At 39.9% G+C, this 19946-nt stretch overlaps 2 protein-coding genes across 2 annotated transcripts in view; one reads left to right on the forward strand and one right to left on the reverse strand.

Moving 5' to 3' along the window:
• AK9 (adenylate kinase 9) overlaps positions 1-2634 on the reverse strand; it is a 185071-nt gene extending 182437 nt beyond the window's left edge. The window contains exon 1 of the mRNA XM_025382428.1: positions 2570-2634. The gene's annotated coding sequence lies outside the window, so the exon portion shown is untranslated. The remainder of the gene's footprint in view (positions 1-2569) is intronic.
• Positions 2635-2638: 4 nt separating this feature from the next.
• FIG4 (FIG4 phosphoinositide 5-phosphatase) overlaps positions 2639-19946 on the forward strand; it is a 127146-nt gene continuing 109838 nt past the window's right edge. Inside the window, exon 1 of the mRNA XM_025382429.1 lies at positions 2639-2924. Within this exon, the coding sequence (XP_025238214.1) occupies positions 2859-2924 (66 nt within the window). The 5' untranslated portion in view covers positions 2639-2858. The remainder of the gene's footprint in view (positions 2925-19946) is intronic.

Genomic DNA, 19946 nt, shown 5'->3' on the forward strand with positions numbered 1-19946 from the left:
ATTGTGTGGGATTTGAGACAATGTACTTCAAGATGAGGAATATGCTTTGAGTCAAGGGCTGGAAGCAGGAGTGACCGTTCTCACTAATACTCTCAGTGACTGACTTGGGGAATTTGCACCTCACTTGTGAACAAGAGGTCCTGGGTCTGGTGGAGTGGAAAGACGGTTCTATCAGGGGACCCAGTAAAGGTTTCGTTAAATCTTAAAACTACTGCTGGTCATTTTTGACTCCACAAGCCCATAAGTTATTGCACTGGCAAATGGAGATAGGGTTGCTGCTATGAAATTGGATGAGATTGGGGGTGCTCAGGGTGGTATGGCCACAAACTGCTAGATAGGTGGGATAGGGGATGCATTTCTTGAACTCAGGGGATTCTCTGAGACAGCCCTTGATGCTTTCACGTCCAGTGAATGGGTAATTGCAGCAACCAAAACCTGACAATGACACAGTAACCAAGGGTTTACACTCCTCAGGAATGAAAGCTCGTTATCCTACTGGGCACACAACAGACCAGCAGAAGTGTTGGCCAAGAGAAAGAAAAATCTAGAATGATGGTAGAGGAAGGAGATGATCAATTACAGACCTTGGATTAATTGCAGTAGAGGATTCTGCAGTTTGTCCCATTAATCTTTTTTGTGTAAGTTCTTTTCTTTTAAAAACTGAGACTAACCACTACCTTAAAGAATTAGGGCGGGATGGGGTGAACTTGATGTGGAGGAAGAGTGGACATGAGTGCTGCAAAGGGTGGAATGTAGCAGCTGCTATTAGTGCCTTCCCCATACCCACTTGACATACATCTTTTCTATGCACGACCAGCCCAACTTCCAAAATGTCAGCATGTGCGACTTTTTGCCTATGGGCTCTCTCCAGCCGCCAGAACCTACTCTCCCTGAACATAGGGTAGACCGGAAGTTCTAGGGAATCAATGTTCTGCCGTATCAGGCTTCATCCAATAACTGATGGGAGTTGGCGAATAAATACTCCAGCTTCCTTGCCCCTTAAGAGGGGATAACTGAGACATGCCTCCCAGTATTCCCTAGAGAATTCAGCCTACAAAGAAACTTCTTTGGTAATATTCCCTTTATTAGTTTTCTTCCCCTCCCTGCTGCTGTTTCCTGGGATTACGTCTCGTATAAACAACCTTCCCTCAAAGTTTTGTCTTCGGATCTGATCCTGGGTGAAAGAAATTAAGACAAACTTAAAATGGAAGTGCTAAACCATAATAATCGAAAACTAGAAACCTTAAGGTATTTTAAGAGCTGCTATCCTACATAAAAACACTGTGCAAATATTTAACTAATACTCAGAAGAGTTGGTTTCATTATGAAGCAGAACGCAGCTAATTATTTTTCCCAGCTAAAAGATCCAAGTTCAAAATGCCAGAACGGACACGGCCATCTTTCTAGTTCTTAATAAAAGGAGTACCAAACTACAGGGGGGGGGAAAGCGCAAAATAACATATAATTATTTCTTTAACATTTTTTTAATTTCTCAAGTTTTAATTTACAATATGATCTTTCGTATTACATGAATGTTATCTGTGTATGCTATAATTCTGTAATTTTTTAAAAAAGCTTCCTTACACTTAGCAGTTGAGAAGCCCTCTAGCGGAGGATTCTGAGGTTTAGAGGTTGCCTGGGAAAACCTAGCATTGCCGCCTAAGTTAGGAGAGCGGCCTCTCCCCTACATCTTATACTCTTGGAGTAGGTGTTCAGTAAATATTTGTGGAATAAATACTTCAGTCGTTGAAAGGAGACGTGGTTTTAAAAAGTGAATTTACAAAGACCGTTTTGCAAGAAAAGGAGCTGGTCTGGGGGTCCCCGCAGGAGGCAGGGTTCCGTGCAACAGATACCAAGGTGCCTCTGGGGCGGACCACGACCCAGCCGGCCGCGGGAAGTCTCCTTACCTGGCCGCAGCGGACCCTCCTCAGGTCAGCAACCGCCTCCACGGGCTCCGCCGGGCTGTTGGGAGGTTGCCGGGGAGACCTCGGGCCGCCGCGCACCGGCTGCTTGGAGGGCGGGGCCTCGGCAGGCGGGGCTGTAGTTCACTGTCATTTCTGTTCCAATTCGAAATAGTCACTTTTGTACCTAATTTGGCATTCATATTTCTAATGCACTCATTTTCACAACTATGGAAGGGGGGTACACGCATGCCCATTTATGTAGCACACACGAAATGAAGAAACCTCCTTTCCAGCGCGGCTCCGCCACACTGCGCTAGAGTCTCTGTCGAAAACTTCAAGTGGCTAGTCTCAGGCACAAACGTGTGACAAAGCCACACTTTCCAGCTTTAGGTGATTTTAAAACAATTCCTTGGGCCACACAGCGTAGGCACAACATAGATTAGAGGTGAGGGGAAAACTGATACTCAGTGAAGGACTGTAAGAGGACCGGCTTTCAGCAGCGGGCAGGGAAAACACAACGATCTATCCTGCAACTCGGAGAATCCTTTTCAAAAGAAGTTACCCAATCCCAAACCTTCCTCTTTTTTCCAAAGAGAGGGAAGAGATAAATAGACTCTACTAATCCGTCCACTTTTTCTCCGCCCACGTTTTCCTCCTGTCCTTACCAAAGATGGCGCCCTTCGCTTCCTCTCTTGGCAGCACGCAGGTCCCGGGAGCCTCTATCCGACCTCTCTATGATACGTCCTCCAGCCCCGCTCCTGCCGTGAGGGGCGGAGCTTGCTTGGAAGCGGGGCGCAGGAATCCGGAAACACCTGGTCGTCTATAGGTTTAGTGCCCAGGCGGTGTTGTTCCTGGCTGGACTTGATGTCCAGGGTCTGAGGAGTTTTCTCGCCGAGTCTCCTGGGGCGGTCCGGCGGTTCGTGCCCTGTTGTGGGACCCACATTTGCAGCTGCTATGCCCTCGGCCGCCGCCCCCATTATCAGCTCGGTCCAGAAGCTGGTTCTGTATGAGACTAGAGCTGTGAGTACCCCTCGCTGCAGGGGGGCGGGGGGGAGGTGCGGGAGGATGGACGTCTGCGGGTGGATGTGGGGCTGTAGGGCAGAGGCTGTACCCTGCCTCCTCCTTCCTCTCCAGTTTCCAAATCCCTGTCAAACACAGCCTTGAGGTAAGCTAGCTCCCTTGGATTGTGTCTGGGCGCCTTTCCCCTATTTTGGTACCCTGGATATTGCAGCATTTGCAGGTCCACTTACAGTCCATGGCTGGAACATGCTGGAAACAGGTGCTTGTGGTACCTCAGGAACTGTTCATGAGGTTCTCTGTACGAGTTACTGGATTCTTTTCAGCTTTCAGAAAGTGTTAAAGTTCTAGAGTTCACAAGTTACAGTACAGGCAGGGGTGTGAAAAAATTTGAACTATGGCTCGTAACTTATTTTTTCCTATTCCATGGTATACCATCACTGCGATTGATGTGAATTACACTTCTATTGCTGAATTTTTTGGTTCTCTTTCTTATTTGAAAGGAAAGACTTACTTTGTTTAAAGACATCTAATTTGGTTGGATAACATCTTGCTTTTCACTTGACTTTTTTCAACATAAGATTTACTTTTAAAATTTTATTACTTTGAATGGCCATGTAAATAGTGAATAAGCCGATCAGTTTGTTTGTATTTCAATTACTAGTTCCTCAATTAAGAGGGAATGGTGTTTATAGAACTTCATACTTTGTCCTTTCTCTGGGTGGAAAGCAAAGTTGGTACAATGTAGCTCTCTAAATTGGGGTGCCACAGTGATATTAGGGACTGTGTTTAATATTACCCATTTCGTGCTAACAAGATTGCATATGCCAGATATTTGCATAATGCTCTTCACTGTGTTATAGAGTGCTTTATAAACTGTTTCTCTGAAACTTGGGTTGTCTCCATTAGAGGAGTACGAGAAGTCAGTTGACAGTTTCTCAGTTATAACATAGTCCTAATAGCACAATAACCTCTCCCTCAGGTTAACATGAGTAGAGAATTGTTGACCTTAAATTAATTTTGCTGACAACTTTGATTAGATCTAGATCAGAAGATGAAATTATCAAATATACTGTATTTGCAAGTATTTTCAGTTCTTTAATGAGAGTCATAAAGAAGTATCATTTGACGTTGAAATGAAACCTATTTTTTGTAAAATGTGCTGCTAGATGTTCCTAGTTAGAAACATAAATAACTTTTTTTTTCCATTTGAGATAAGAGTCTTGCTCTGTCACCCAGGCTGGAGTGCAATGGTGCTATCTCGGCTCACTCACTGCAACCTCTGCTTCCTAGGTTCAAGCAATTCTCCCACCCCAGCCTCCCAAGAAGCTAGGGTTACAGGCATGTGCCACAATGACCAGCTAATTCTTGTGTTTTTAGTAGAGGACAGGGATTCTCCATGTTCGCCAGGCTGATCTAAAATGCCTGGCTTCGGCCTCCCGAAGAGTTGGGATTACAGGCATGAGCTGCCGCATCTGGCCATAAATAAAACGCAAATTTCAGCTCATTAAAAAGCTAATCACTCATGAGGACTGCGTGAGATATTAGTGTTCAGAAAGCACAATTCATATTATAGGGCTCTTCTGCTCAGAAGTCTTCAGTAGTCCCAATTCTGAGGAGAGTAAACTCTGAATCCCTTAGGTTGGCATTCAAAACCATGTATTCTTTATCCTCAACTTGTCTATCTAGTTTTACATCGAATTTAATATCAATTCATGAAACATTTATTGAGGATCAACCATGTGCCTTCACATGCCTTATTCTGCAGTAAAACTGTATGGCTTTCAGTTCCTTGTATCTACCCTGTGTTTTTCTGCTGTTCTCCATTCTCGTAATGCCACACCCCCTCTTTTCCTGTCAAAGCCTTGCTAATCCTCACAGCACATATCTGGTCATGCCTTGCAAACAGTAGACTCTCAATAGATGTGGATTAAGGAGCTCTAACACAACAGACAGAGGTGTGTTCTAGAACTCAGCTGTGACCCCTCTCAACCGCCTAAGTAATGGAAATTAACTCTGGCCAGCTTAGAGACAAAAGGTAAATTTATCAGAGGGATGCTAGGGGAGCCGTTGCATGGTATCATTGGCAGATCCTAACTCTTCAGCTTCTGGAAAAGCAGGAAAGAGATAACAGGTTTGAGAACCCTCTCAGAGCACTACCAAAAATAGTGTAGGTGCTGGGAGAAAGTATCTGATTGACTCAACTATGATTGGGTATCATCCCCTGAGTGGACAGATCATTCATGGCCAGGGAGGGTCTGGCAGGAATGATTTAGCTGTGGAATCATCCTCTTTGTTTCAGCAAATGGTTGGGGCTGGGCAACCACCCTTGAAAATATCTGCTGCATTGAATCACTGAGTCTTGGTTTTGTTGTTAGTTAAATAACTTTTTTTAAAATTTAAATATATAAGCAGAAAGGTTTTGTTTTCTTTTGTTTTTAGTAATAAGCCCAAAATATAAATAAATAAGAAAAAGGCATAAAATTTTATAATATAAATGCCATGAATTAAAAAAAACTGTAGTAGGTTGTAATAATGAGAATAGTAGCTCAAAATATTCTACATATATTTTATTATTTGATCTTCATAAGACCTCTAAGAGATCACACTGTTACTACTACTACTATATATAATATTTGGTAAAGAAAAAAAAATGAGGCAAAGATAATTTAAGGCAGTGTTACTTAACCCATTTATGCTGGAGGTTGCAAATTTTTTTGTGTGAAAAATCAGACCTTTGCCATGACCTTGAGCAGTAGGATATAAATAAGTCCCACAAGTTCCAATAATGGAACACTAGGCATAAGGTGTGGTGCATGTGTTAAGAATGTATATTGGGGAAAGGACAGTCTCTTCAATAAATGGTGTTGAGAAAACTGGATATCCATGTGCAGAAGAATGAAATAAGGCCCTTCTCTCTTGCCATATCCACAGATCAACTTAAAATGGATTAAAGGCTTAAGTGCAAGACCCCAAACTGTAAAACTACCAGAAGAAAACATACGGGAAATGCTTCAGGATATTGGTCTAGGCAAAGATTTTATGAGTAAGACTTTAAAAGCACAGGGAACAAAAGCAAAAATAGACAAATGGGACTATATCAAGCTGAAAAGCTGCACAGCAAAAGAAACAATCAACAGAGTGAAGAGGCAACCTATAGAATGGAGAAAATATTTGCAAACTCTTCATCCAAGAAGGGACTAATATCCAGAATATACAAGGAATTCAACAACTCAACAGCAAATACCCCCAGATAATCCAATTAAAATGAGCAAGGATCTAAGTAGACATTTCTCAAAAGAAGATATACAAATGACCAACAGGTATATGAAAAATTACTCAAGGTCACTAATTATCAGGGAAATGCAAATTAAAACCACAATGAGATACCGTGTCACCTCAGTTAAAATGGCTATTTTCAAGAGGACAAAAATTACCAAATGCTGGTGAGGATATGGAGAAAGGGAATTCTTATACAGTATTGGTGGTAATGTAAATTAGTATAGCCATTATAGAAAACAGTATGGAGGTTTCTCAAAAAACTAAAAATCCGGCAATCCCATTACTGGGTGTGTATATGAGGGGATTTCAAAAAGTTCATGGGAAAATGGAATTAAAAGATAAAAATAACAAATGTAAACTTTATTTCTCAAGCTAATTTCCATCAAGGTCAAGACATTTTTGTAACTAATGATACCAGCCATTTAATTCATCCATAATGATCTGAGGGTCCTGGGAATTTAACCATGTTGGTGCAGTCTTTTTTACTTTGTTAACTAAAGAAAAATAGGTGCCCTTTAAGGATTTTTTTTTTAAGATGAGAAAACAAAAAGAAGTCAGAAGGAGCAAAATTGGAACTGTAAGGCAGAGGCCTAATTATTTTCCATTGAAACTCTTGCAAAATTCCCATGTTTGATGAGAAGAATGAGCAGGAGCATTGTTGAGGTGGAGGAAGACTCTGTGATGGAGCTTCCTGGGTATTTTTCTGCTGAAGTGTTGGCTGACTCTCTCAAAACACTGTCATAATAAGCAGATACCGTTCTTTAGCTTTCCAGAAAGTCAACGAGCAAAATGCAGTGAGTACACACACACACACACACACACACACACACACACACACACACACAGATGTTGCCACGACCTTTCCTCTTGGCTGGTCTGCTTTGCTTTAATTGGATCACTGCCATCTGTTGGTAGCTATTGCTTTGACTGTGCTTTGACTTTAGGATCATACTGGTAAAGCCATGTTTAATACAGTTCTTTGAAGAAATGCTTCAGGATCTTGATCTCACTTGTTTAAAATTTCTATAGAAGGCTCTGCTCTTGTCTGCAGCTGATCTGGGTGAAACAGTGTTGGGAGCCGTCAAATGGAAAGTGTGCTCAACTTTAAATTTTCAGGCAGAATTGTGTCAGTTGTACCAATTGAGATGTCTATGGTGTTGGCTCCTATTTCTGCTGTTAATCATCTGTTCTCTTTAATCAAGGAACAAACAAGATGAATTTTTTTCTTGAAAAATTTACATGGATGGTCTGCTGCTGTGGGCTTCATCTTCAACGTCATCTCATCCCTTCTTAAAGTTATTTATTTGTAAACTGCATATTTCTTTGGGGCATTGTCCTCATAAACTTTTAATAAGCATCAATGATTTCACCATTCTTCCACCCAAGTTTTACCATAGACTTGATGTTTGTTCTTGTTTCAATTTTAGCAGAATTCATGTTGCTCTGATGGGCTCTTTTCAAACTGATCTCTTACCCTTCCTAGTACTTCCAACTAGATCCTGTTCAGACATGTTATAGTAAGTTAGTATCAGTTTATTTTGGTGCAAAAGTTTTTTGAAATCCATAGCTTTTTTGTAATATGCATTTTCCATGAACTTTATCGAGTCCCCTTATATATTCAAAAGAAAGGAAATCAGTATGTCAAAGAGATATCAGCACCTCCATGTTTATTGCAGCACTATTCACAATAGTTAAGATGTGTAATCAGCCTAAATGTCCATCAACAGGTGAGTGGATTAAAAAATGTGGTATATATACACACAATGGAATACTATTCAGTCACGAAAAAATGAATTTCTGTCATTCACAGCAAATATGGATGAGTGTGGAGGACATTATGTTATATGAAATAAGGCAGGCATAGAAAAATGTTCTCACTCATATGTGGGAGCTAAAAAACAATGTTGAGCTTATAGAAGCAGAGAGGAGAATTGTGGTTATTCGAGGGTAGGAAGGGTAGGAAAGAGAGAATGATAGGGAGGGAGGGTTAACAGATATAAAATAACAGCTACATAGGAGGAATAAGCTCTAGTGTTTTATAGCACTGTAGGCAGACTATGGATAAATAATTTATCATACATTTTCACGTAGCTAGAAGAAAGGATTTTGAGTGATCCCAATGCAAAGAAATGATAAATGTTTGAGGTGATGGATATACTAATTACCCTGATTTGATCATTATGCAATGTATGCATGTGTTGAAATATCACTCTGTGTTTCATATGTACAATTATTACATTTTACCTCAAAAAGGGAAAAATGTATGATTCAGTAGATCAGGATTTTGGGAGTGACTTAGCTGAGTGATTCTGGCTCAGGGTCTCATGAAGTTGCAGTCAAGATTCAACTGGGTTGCAGTCATCTGAAGGCTTGAAAGAAATGGCAGATTTACTTCCAAAATGGCTAACTCACGTGCCTGACAAGTTGAGCTGACTGTTGACAAGGAACTTTGCCTTCTTGCATCATGGACATTTCCACAGGACTTCTTGAGTGTCTGTCCTTACAGTGCGGTAGCCTGCTTCATCCAGTGAGAGTTATACAAGAGAAACAAGGAGGAAACTGCAGTGTCTTTTGTGACTGAGCCTCAGAAGTCACACACTATCATTTCTACAATATTCTTAACACAGGTTAGCCCTGTTCAGGGTGGGAGGGGACCATATGAAGGACATGAATGCCAAGAGACAGTAATCATTAGGAGTTATTGGAGGCTGCAGAGATTAAAGTTGACTTTTGTCTGTACCTCAGTTGTCCCGTATTGTTTGTAAAAAAGCCTATCCTTTATTAAATTTCTTTGGCATCCTTTGAAAAAATTAGTTGACTGAATAAATGTGGATCTTTTCTTAAACTCTTTCCTTTGATTAATTTTTTTAAATGTCATTACCAACTTGTCTTGATAATTGTAGTTTTATGGTAAGTCTTAATATCAGGAAGTTTTCCAGCTTTATTCTTTTCCCAAATTATTATGACTATTCTATACCTTTGTGTTTCCACATGAATTTTACAGTAGGCTTGTCAAAAAAGCTTGTTGGGATTATGATTTGGATTTTATGGAATCTGTAGACCAATTTGGGATAATTGAAATTGTGTAATCTAGAAAGAGGAACACTTTTTGCTTCCCCATCTTTTTTTTTTTTTACCATTTTTTTCACCATTTATTTCTTTTTTTGACCTACGGCCCTGACCAGGACCTCTAGTACAAAGTTGAATAGAAGTGACCAGAACAGACATTCTTGTCTTGTTTTTTATCTTAGAGGGAAAGTATTCAGTCTTTCACTATTGAGTATGATGTTAGCTATTGGTTAGATACCCTTTTTCAGATTGAGGAATATTTCTTGCTTTGGTCTGATGAGACTTTATAATAAAATCATGAATGAATATTGAATTTTGTCAAATGTTTTTTCCACATCTGCACATGACATTTTCTTTATTTGCATATCATGGCCAATTACATTAATTCACTTTCAAATGTTAAACCTTGGATTTTGGAGGTATACTCTACTTGATCATGATTTATTACTGTTTTTATATATTGCTAGATTCTATATGCTAATATTTTGTTAAGGATTTTTGCTTTTATTAATACATTCAGGATATTGGTCTATCATTTTCTTAATGTCTTTGTCTGACTTTGGTATCAGGATAACTCCAACTTCATAAAATGAGTTAAAAAGTGTTCATTTTCAGGCCGAGACGGGCGGATCACGAGGTCAGGAGATCGAGACCATCCTGGCTAACACGGTGAAACCCCGTCTCTACTAAAAAATACAAAAAAAAATCTAGCTGGGCAAGGTGGCGGGCGCCTGTAGTCCCAGCTACTTGGGAGGCTGAGGCAGGAGAATGGCGTAAAACCGGGAGGCGGAGCTTGCAGTGAGCTGAGATCCGGCCACTGCACTCCAGCCTGGGCGACAGAGCGAGACTCCGTCTCAAAAAAAAAAAAAAAAAAAAAAGGTGTTCATTTTCTGAAAGTGATTACGTGATTGGTATTGCTTCTGTTTTTCAGTGTTTGCTAGGATTCGCCAGTGAAAGATTTGTGGATAGAGTTGCTTTGTGGGGTGAATTTTGATAATGATATCAATCATTTTCCATAACAGATATAGGGCTATACAGATTTTCAGCGGACCTAGAATCAGTTTCGATAAATTATGTTTTTCCAGGAATTTGTTCATTTTATCTTAGTTGTTGAATTTATTGGCATTAAGTTGCCCATAATATTCCCTTATAATCCTTTTGATGTCTATAGGATTCGTAGTAAAATTCTCACTTTTATTTCTGACATTGGTGTTTTGTGTTCTCTTCCGTTTTCCCTTGATTCATCTTGCTAGGGATTTGAAAGAATAAACTTTTGACTTGGTTAATTTTCTCTATTGTGTATTTTCTGGTTAATTAATTTCTGCTCTTAGGCTTATTTTTTTTCTCATATGCATTTTTTTTTTTTTTTCTTTTTGAGATGGAGTCTTGCTCTGTCACCCAGGCTGGAGTGCAGTGGCTCGATCTTGGCTCACTGCAGCCTCTGCCTCCTGGGTTCAAGCCATTCTCCTACCGTAGCCTCCCCAGTCACTGGGACTACAGGCCCACACCACCATGCCTGGCTAATTTTTTCTATTTTTGGTAGCGACAGGATTTCACCATGTTGGCTAGGCTGGTCTGGAACTCCTGACTTCAAGTGATTTGCCTGCCTCAGCCTCCCAAAGTGCTGGGATTACAGGCGTGAGCCACTGTGCCTGGACTCTCATGTGCATTTTGGATTAATCAGTGTCTTATTCTGTTCAGGCTGCTATAACAAAATACCATCAACTAGGTGGCTTATAAACAATGAACATTTGATTCTCACAGTTTGGAGGCTGGTAAGTCCAAGATCAAGGCACTGGCAGACTGAGTGTCTGGTGAGGACCTGCTGTGTCCACACACGATGGAAGAAGCAAATAAGGCTTCATCGGGCCTGTTTCATAAGTGCACTATCCCCATTCAGGAGGGCTCTGCTCTCAGGATTGAATCACTTCCAAAAAGTTCCACTTCTGAATACTGTTGCAGAAAGGATTAGGTTTCAACATATGAATTTTAAATGTTTGGGAGGACATAAACATTTAGACCATAGCAATCAGTTCATCTTTCTCTAGCTTCATAAGACAGAAATTTATACCATTGACTTAATTTTTTTCTTTTCTAATATAAAACATTTAAAACTATCAATGTAAATTTAAAAGTAGTCAAAAGATTAATGACAGATGGTGAAAGTGTTGGTAACCTGGACAACAGATAAAGCAGTATATCCTTACGTGCAAAAATATCTTATAAAATCAGTCTGAAAAATAAAACACCCAATAAAAAGGACAAGGATATAAACAAGTGGCTCACTAAAAAGAAGTTTGAATATGAAAAGATATTCGACTTGCAAGTAATTAAAGCAATAAAATGAAAATAGATTCCCTTTTTTCACCTATTAGAATGGCAAAGATTTGCCAAAGCCGTTGCTGGGAAGTGTTTGAAAGAAATGGGCATTCTTGTTTTGGTTGATTGGGGTGTATTATGGGTTGAGTATCCCTAATTTGAAAATATGAAATCTGAAATGCTCCAAAATCCAAAATTTTTTTGGACACGACATGACACCACAAGTGGTAATGCCAACAACTATGGAATGTCCACATGGGTGGCTGAGCTAGTGACATCTTTGCTTTCTGATGGTTCAGTGTATGCAAACTTTGTTTCATGCACAAAATTATTTAAGACATTGTATTTAAGACATAGCCTTTAGGCTATGTCTCTAAGGTGTATATGAAACATAAATTGTTATGTTTAGATTGGGTCCCATCCCCAGGATAGCTCATTATGTATATTTTAAAAATCTAAGAAAATACAAAATCTGATTCACTTCTGGTTCCAAGCATTTTCAGATAAGGGACACTCTACCTTTAATTGGTTATGAAAGAATTAGGAGACACATTAATGAGCAAAAGAGACAGTGGACAAGATGGGCTGTCTCTTGTCCTGAGCCTTCATTTAGAAAGATAATTGGGTAGACTTGCTCTGCAGGTGAAATTCAGGTCATTATTGTTCTCTGTGTATAGAGGTGGATTTTGAGGAGTATTTGGAGAGGAGAGGGAGCTGTGTTGGCAGATGACATGCAGGAAGTGTAGTTCCAGCTTGTGAGGGTTGACCCTTTCCCAGACTTACCTATTCTCTTTGGCACCCAGCACCTTCAATACGCTCCTTAGCTCTTGTGACTCTACTCTGGTTTCTAATATGCCCTGTGGCCCAGGCCTAACGCAGCGCTAACAGTCATACAGCCCAGTGCAACTAGGAGTTTCCAGCAGAGATTTAGCAACCTGAAGTTATCCTGGGTGAAACTGCAGTTTGCCTTTACAAGAAGGTGCCCTTGCTTAATATGTGATGGCATAGGGATCTTAGCATCACAATAAGTGACCATTTCATAACAAAGAAATGAACACATAATGGTTGATGTTAAAATTGGTAGCTAAACAGAACTAGGTCTGCATGTGTCAGCATGTGTCTGTTTCGCAGAGGGTGGGGAGATGAAAGTTGTTAGGATAATCTTTACTCTTACTTGTTCAAGATTGTTAGCGTACATGTATGCATTTATTGTCTGCCTTGTTCCGAAAGGATTTAAGGAAGCTCCCTCCCACGCCCGTCACAGAAAGTAGAATAAAACAAGAACCACATGGCGAGGAAATGCACCTTTCTTAATTAGCCTTGATTTGTGTAATCAGGGAATGGGAGAGAGCAATATAGGGTGTAGTTGACTAAGGATTGGAAAAGGAAACCAAAGTATATAAAGTGAGAGAAACAGCGATTATATTAATAACTGGTGTAGAATGTGTGGTTGGAGGTGACATTCTTCTTGCTTCTACAGAGGATTTGAAGCTTCCCCAGAGTAAAGCCCTGAAGCTCTAATGGATAGACTTGCAGACCTCTCTTGAGATTCACTTCCCCCTTCTGGGCTGCATTACCCAATTACTGGGATTACTGGACTAAGTGAGAAGGCAGGCTTGCAATACTGTTAGATTGGGAGAACTTCATGGTGCTCTTTACAAATAATACATTTAATCTGAAAGTTCAAGTGAAGTTTAACATGAATTGAAGCTGTCATACAACCTAAAATTTCTTTCAAGAAGGCTGATTTTCCTCCCTCAGATGAAAAGTGAGTGATTAATTAGCCTGTCATTATAAAAGGAGATAATGTTAGTAGATACTGAATTGCCCATTAAGTGGATTACCTATTGTATTCCATTGTGGATTTCACATATATATTTTAGAAATACTCATCTTTATACCAAGTCACCTCTGTTAAAGCTATATTGAAATTTTAAGCTTTTGCTTGAACAATGACACTTTACTTTCAGAAGAGAGCCAGCTTAGCTCATCTTCTATCTTAACAGGTATTATTTCAATGTAGCTTTTTTTGGTATCCTAATTCTCCACCCGAACTCCTGCCAAATCCCAAGCCCCAGCGTATCTACAAACACACAAACCTTTTCCCCAGTGATGTTGATTTGTAGGCACCTACTTGCATGTATATGTACATTTAGGGAGTCCGGCTGAGGCATGCCTGGTCTATGGAAATCCTGTGTGCTCCAATTACTGCTCCCTTTCCTTCCCTGTTCTTCTTGGATATTTTATTTATCTCCTTTCCCTCTACCATTTGAACTAGGGGCCTTTTGCTTCTTCAGACTCTGCCAATACTTGAGATGACTTTTCCATCTTCTTTCAATCCCTAGTTCTTACTACGAATTCGTAATAAATTGAACCCTGACTTTCCCCTAGATGTATAAATCTCTCAACACATTCACACCCCTTAAGTATTCTTCTGGGTTTCATCTTGAAGCAATGGCTTTAGTCCGGACTGGATGCTCCCAAGGCCTGCACTACAGCTGCCATCCTGGGGTTTCCCTTCACCGTTACCCTATATCATACTGTCTGTGACAGTTTCCCTGTTTTCCTAGATCCCATAATTTCCTGTTTCTTGATTATGACCTCGTTTTGGTAGAGTACTTCCTTTAATTACTTCATGAGAAAGGGTTCATGGAAAGGTCATTTTTTTTTTTTTTTTTTTTTTTAAGCCCATGCATGTCTAAAAATGTCCTATGCCACCCTCAGGTTTGATTGACAAAATAAATATTGAATTAAGGATTGGAATGAATTTTCCTTTAGAATTTTGAAGGCCTTATGTCATTCTCTTCCACCTTCCAGCATTGTTGCTGAGAGCTTCTAATGTTACTCTGCTCGAGGTCTTTAGTTTGATGCTTGTTTTTTTTTTCTTTTTTCTTTTTAGAAGCTGTGCTAACTTCTTTTTGTGCTCTCTTCTTTTTATCTTCTTCTGACACTACAGAGGTATTGGGGCCTCAAATTCTCAAATTCCGTTTTGGAGGTTCTATTACGTAAATTGGATTGCTTCTTGACTTTTCCATTGCCAGTTTAGGAGTCAGCTTTGTTACACATGCGTTTCAGTTTCAAATGGTTTTTATTTTTCCCCTTTATCTTCTTTGTTCCTCCTTTTGCTCTTGGGGCATGAGCCTAAAAACGAACATAAAAAACTTTACTATGGTTTTAGTAAGATGTTTGGGAGGACCAGAGGTGTCCACTCCCCCATCTTTATCCAGGATTCTACTTGTTTTGCACCTCAGACACCTCTGTTGTGCATCTTGCCCCCACTCTGTCCCTGAGACTGCCCACAGAAGGGCCACTCATAAGTGCCTGTCGTCAGATGCTCTGTTCTTATCGACTTGACTTCTCAGCAGCATCTGATGTGAATGTGACTGCTTTCTCCTTTCCCAGATGATCTTTCTTTGCTTTGACGAGTCCGCCCCGTGCTGGGGTTTTCTCATTCACCAGCCATTCCTCCCAATCTTCTCAGCTGGTTCCTTCTCCATATCCAGCCTCTAAATAATGAAGTTCCTCAGGCTAGCTTTTTTGGGCTCTCTTCACTCTCCCTACTCTCTCTAGTAGGTTTAACCCAGTCCCATGGCTTTAAATGCTGCATACGTGCTGATGGCACCCACTGAGCTCTTTTACCCACTGAGTTCTCACTTGGCCTCTCTGGGCATGTTGTAAACAGAACTCTTGGTTTCCCTTCAAACTTGTTTCTTCTCCAATCATCTCGACATCAGTAAGTGGCACCATCATCTAGCTATCTGCTTAAAGGTACTTGGATCTATTACTCTCCTTCCTGATCCCATCTACCAGTAATATATCTCCAAAATATATCTTCAATTTATCTTTTTCCTCAGGCATCGAGCCCAGTTCCTGACACGTATGAGGCATTTACTAGTCAGTGGTCAAATGAGTGACATCAATAGAAACACCAAGAAAATTTACGTAAAAAAAATGTGGGCTTGGGGCTTGCGTGGTGGCTCATGCCTGTAATCCCAGCACTTTGGGAGGTCAAAGCAGGTGGATCATTTGAGGTCAGGAGTTCGAGACCAGCCTGGCCAACATGGCGAAACCCTGTCTCTACTAAAAATACAAAAAAAAAAAAAAAAAAAGTAGCTGGGTGCCATGGTGCACGTCTGTAATCCCAGCTACTCAGGAGGCTGAGGGAGGAGAATTGCTTGAACCCGGGAAGCCAGGAAGCGGAGGTTCTGGTGAGCCAAGATCACACCACTGCACTCCAGCCTGGGTGACAGAATGAGACTCCATCTCAAAAAAATAAATAAATAAAAAGTAGGCTCTTTAAAAATGATGAAGTCATGAAAAACAAAGCCTGATGGACTATTCTAGATTAAAAGATTTAAAAAGATGTAACATATCTTTACATAAAGATATGTAATACATGGTCCTTGATTAGATTCTGGCTTTTAAAAATCCAGCTATAGAGGATATTATAGAGAGATGTGGAGAAAATTGGAATATAAATTGTACATACATAATATTGTATCGATATTATGATTATGTGTGATAATACCTGCAACTCGTTTTCAGAGGTTCAGAGGAAGAAAGCATCTATCAGGAGTGGGGGAGGGAGAAAACAAATGCAACAAAATATTATCAGTTGGTGAATCTAAATGAAGGGTATATGGGTGTTCGTTGTACTGTTCTGTTGTCTCTGAAAATTTTTTTAAATTAAAAATTGGGGAAAAAATCAACAGTGGAGAAAACTTTAATGGAGGGAAACTTTAGGGAAATTTTGAATCCCCAAAATGCTGAGGTCCATTTTGAGACATACTATTAAATGTAATAAAGGCTGAGGATATACAGAGTTGATGTATTCAACAGGAAGGAAATAAGAACAAGTAGAAACAAGGCCCTTCTGGAAGTTACCACCTAAAAAATTGGTGTGAAAGCAGTGAGCTGAGATTCGGCCACTGCACTCCAGCCTGGGCGACAGAGCGAGACTCCGTCTGAAAAAAAAAAAAAAAAAAAAAAAAAAAAAGAAAGTGGATGGTCAGCTGCCCACCAGAGGGCAGTGCAGGCAGGGATTCCGCGGTCTACAACAGGCCCGCTGAAATGCAGGGGTTTTCTTTCCCACATAACTGGCTCCACGTGAGGTCGCTGTTCTCTGCACAAAACATTTTTAGGATTCTTAGACTATTTGAGAAGAGAGAGAATGCGGGTAGTTATAGTGCTCCCCATTTCTTTCCCTCCACTCTAATCTATTTCCAGATTCTGTGGGCTTTAGCCTTTGTCTGATTCATGGATTCTTTGGAAGAATCTGGATATGGGAGGTACAGATCTGCCTTCCTAAGTGTGTGTTTCGAAGTCCAATAATGCATTTGCCCATGAACATGTCAGGATTTATATCTGTTTTTAAAATCACAGACTGCCAAAGTATAATCCCATTGCAATTAATCTTTAGGTTTCGTAGGATTTATTAAAATTCTGTACAACAAACCCCTGTAACACAAGTTTACCTATGTAGCAAACCTTCACATATACATACCCCCAAGCCTAAAATAAAAGTTAAATTAAAAAATAAAATTCTAGGGAATTTCATTTAGGGATTTATCTCTTTTAAACCTAGGATGTGCCTCCTTACTGAGTGGTTGACTTAAGAGCCATTTTTCTATGTGCTTACCCAGAAAAGATGGGTTAGTGTAAATGTCTTAGAAAATTACCCAGCAAATGAAATGATTACTCTGTGGTACATAGCTGTTCTTTCACCTAACACTTAGCCAGTGCCTGAGGTACCATATTGTGCTACTAGACTAGGGAATTAAAATCCAGAGGTTAAGGAGTTAGCCCCAGTCTCCTGAGGTGCTTATAGTAGGGGGCAGACAAGCCCCAAACAATTTTAGACAAGACTTTCAGAAGTAAATACTACCTTTAGATAGAAACAAAAGTGCTTGGGGAGAACAGGTGATGACTAGGGATTGGTGCAGGTGGACGTGGATGGTTCACTGGCCCTGTCTTGGCTCAGTGCACAAAGTCCTGCTTAGAGGTTCTTCAAGGCCAAACTCAGCATCAGGACTACACCAGCCTGCTCTGACCATCCCCAGATAAGTCAAGTGCTTTTCCTGTGTTCTCATGGCATCCAGTTCATACCTCTGTTAAAGCATGCTATTCATGGTTGTCAGTTTGCATGCTCTTCCCTCCTGAGGACATAGACTGACTACTAACAGATTGATGCATTCTCCCATTGTGGGTCCATTCTGGTCCTGAACATGCTTTCCTCCCTTTGGGCTAACTCTCTGTTTTCCTCTGGCATTTGTCTTTTTCCTCAAATACAATGGCATAGTCTCACTGACTTCTTACAAAGTGAAGGAAAGAAAAGGAACTAACACTTATTGAGTGGCTTCTTTGTGCTGACCGCTGTAGTTACTGTGTTAGGTGCTTTGTGAACGAACATTTGCTCGCTTATTCTTGTGCCTGTAACAAACATGCCAGGCTTCTTCCCTTTTCAGGTCTTTGCACTTGCTGTTTCCTCTCCTAGAAGCCATTTTTTAAGTCCTCAAGAAGGGCTCCCTGTTCTAAAAAGCACATATAGTTTACAAATCATTCTTCTTAGGTGAATGTTGTTAGATTGGTTACCCCCTCTCCCCTCAGTGGTGGGTAGGGTGTCAGGGACAGGAATTAGCTGAAGCCTGGCTGAGATTCTTTGACTTCCTTTCTCTTTCTGTTTGCTTGTCTAACTGTGCCCCCAGTACATCGAATCCTGTCACTGGATGTCCCAACTTAGTGTACTAATTTTTATTATAATTTCTTTATTTCTACCTCATTATAACTCATAATGTCATCTAGACTGTACCTCTCCTAGGAGATGCGAGATTGAATTTCTTGACTAGCTTTCCTCTTGAGATCAGGCTAACTTATCATTTTTAACAGATTGTTTTGCTCTTCATAACCTATCAGTAAATCAGAACTTTATAAACATATATCACACACATATATATACTTAATAGTAAAAATGCCATCTATTTCTACAGATTTAAAGTTAAAACAGTATATCCAAGTGTTCATGTTCTAATATACAGTAGTATCTTACCTTTTAAAGTGTTATCCATTCTTGAAGGTTCAATTCTAGACCCAACTCGTCTGACATTTTTCTCATCTATAGTCTCTTCTATCCATTCTTGAAGGTTCAATTCTAGACCCAACTCGTCAGACGAGTTTTTCTCAACTCGTCTGACATTTTCTCATCACGTTAATCTTTCCTGCACTGATTTACTGATTTCCTGTGGTCTACATGCTTCATTTTGGCCTTTAATATCGAAAGACTTATTTGTTGTTTAGTTGCTTTGTGTATCTACACCTTATATGTCCAATAGTAAATGGCACAATGTGAGTTGATTGTGGCAGTTTTCTCAATTTTTGCAATGTTTAAGAAGTGTCACTTTTTAAAGGACTTTTTGAAGCAAAATATCTTTGTTTTTTGCTAATGAAGTTGTACTTATTTTTTAGATATAATTTTAGAATATTTCATTTCAGTTTTTCTTAGAAGCATTTTCATTTAAATACAGTATTTTTGTATATTTTGATTATTTTCATTCTCAATATCCTTTTTTTTTTTACTTTTAAGTTTGGGGTACACGTGCAGGTTTGTTATGTAGGTAAACCTGTGTCATGGGGTTTGTGGTGCAGATTATTTTGTCATGCAGGTATTAAGCCTAGTACTCATTAGTTGTTTTTCCTGATCCTCTCCCTCCTCCCACCCTTTACCCTCCAAAAGACCCCGATGTCTGTTACTTCCCTCTGTGTGTCCATGTACTTGTAAGTGAGAACATGCAGTATTTGGTTTTTTGTTTTTGCATTCGTTTGCCAAGGATAATGGCCTCCAGCTCCACCCATGTTCCTGCAAAGGACTTTTTTATGGCTGCATAGTATTCCATGGTATATATGTACCATGTTTTCTTTATCCAGTCTATCACTGATGGGCATTTAGGTTGAATCCATGTCTTTGCTATTGTGAATACTACTACAGTGAACATACGTGTGCATGTGTCTTTATAATAGAACGACTTCTATTCCTTTGGGTGTATACCCAGTAATGGGATTGCTGGGCCAAATGATAGTTCTGTCTTTAGGTCTTAGAGGAATTGCCACACTGTCTTCCACAATGGTTCAACTAATATACACTCCCACTAACGATGTATAAGTGTTCCTTTTTCTCTGAAACCTTTCCAGCATCTATTGTTTTCTTTTGACTTTTTAGTAATAGCCATTCTGACTGGTGTGAGATGGTCTTTCATTGTGGTTTTGATTTGCATTTCTCTAATAATCAGTGATGCAGAGCTTTTTTTCATATGATTTTTGGCTGCATGTATGTCTTCTTTTAAAAAGTGTCTCTTCATGTGC

This window comes from Theropithecus gelada, chromosome 4, assembly GCF_003255815.1.
Source record: "Theropithecus gelada isolate Dixy chromosome 4, Tgel_1.0, whole genome shotgun sequence".
Taxonomy (NCBI): domain Eukaryota; kingdom Metazoa; phylum Chordata; class Mammalia; order Primates; family Cercopithecidae; genus Theropithecus; species Theropithecus gelada.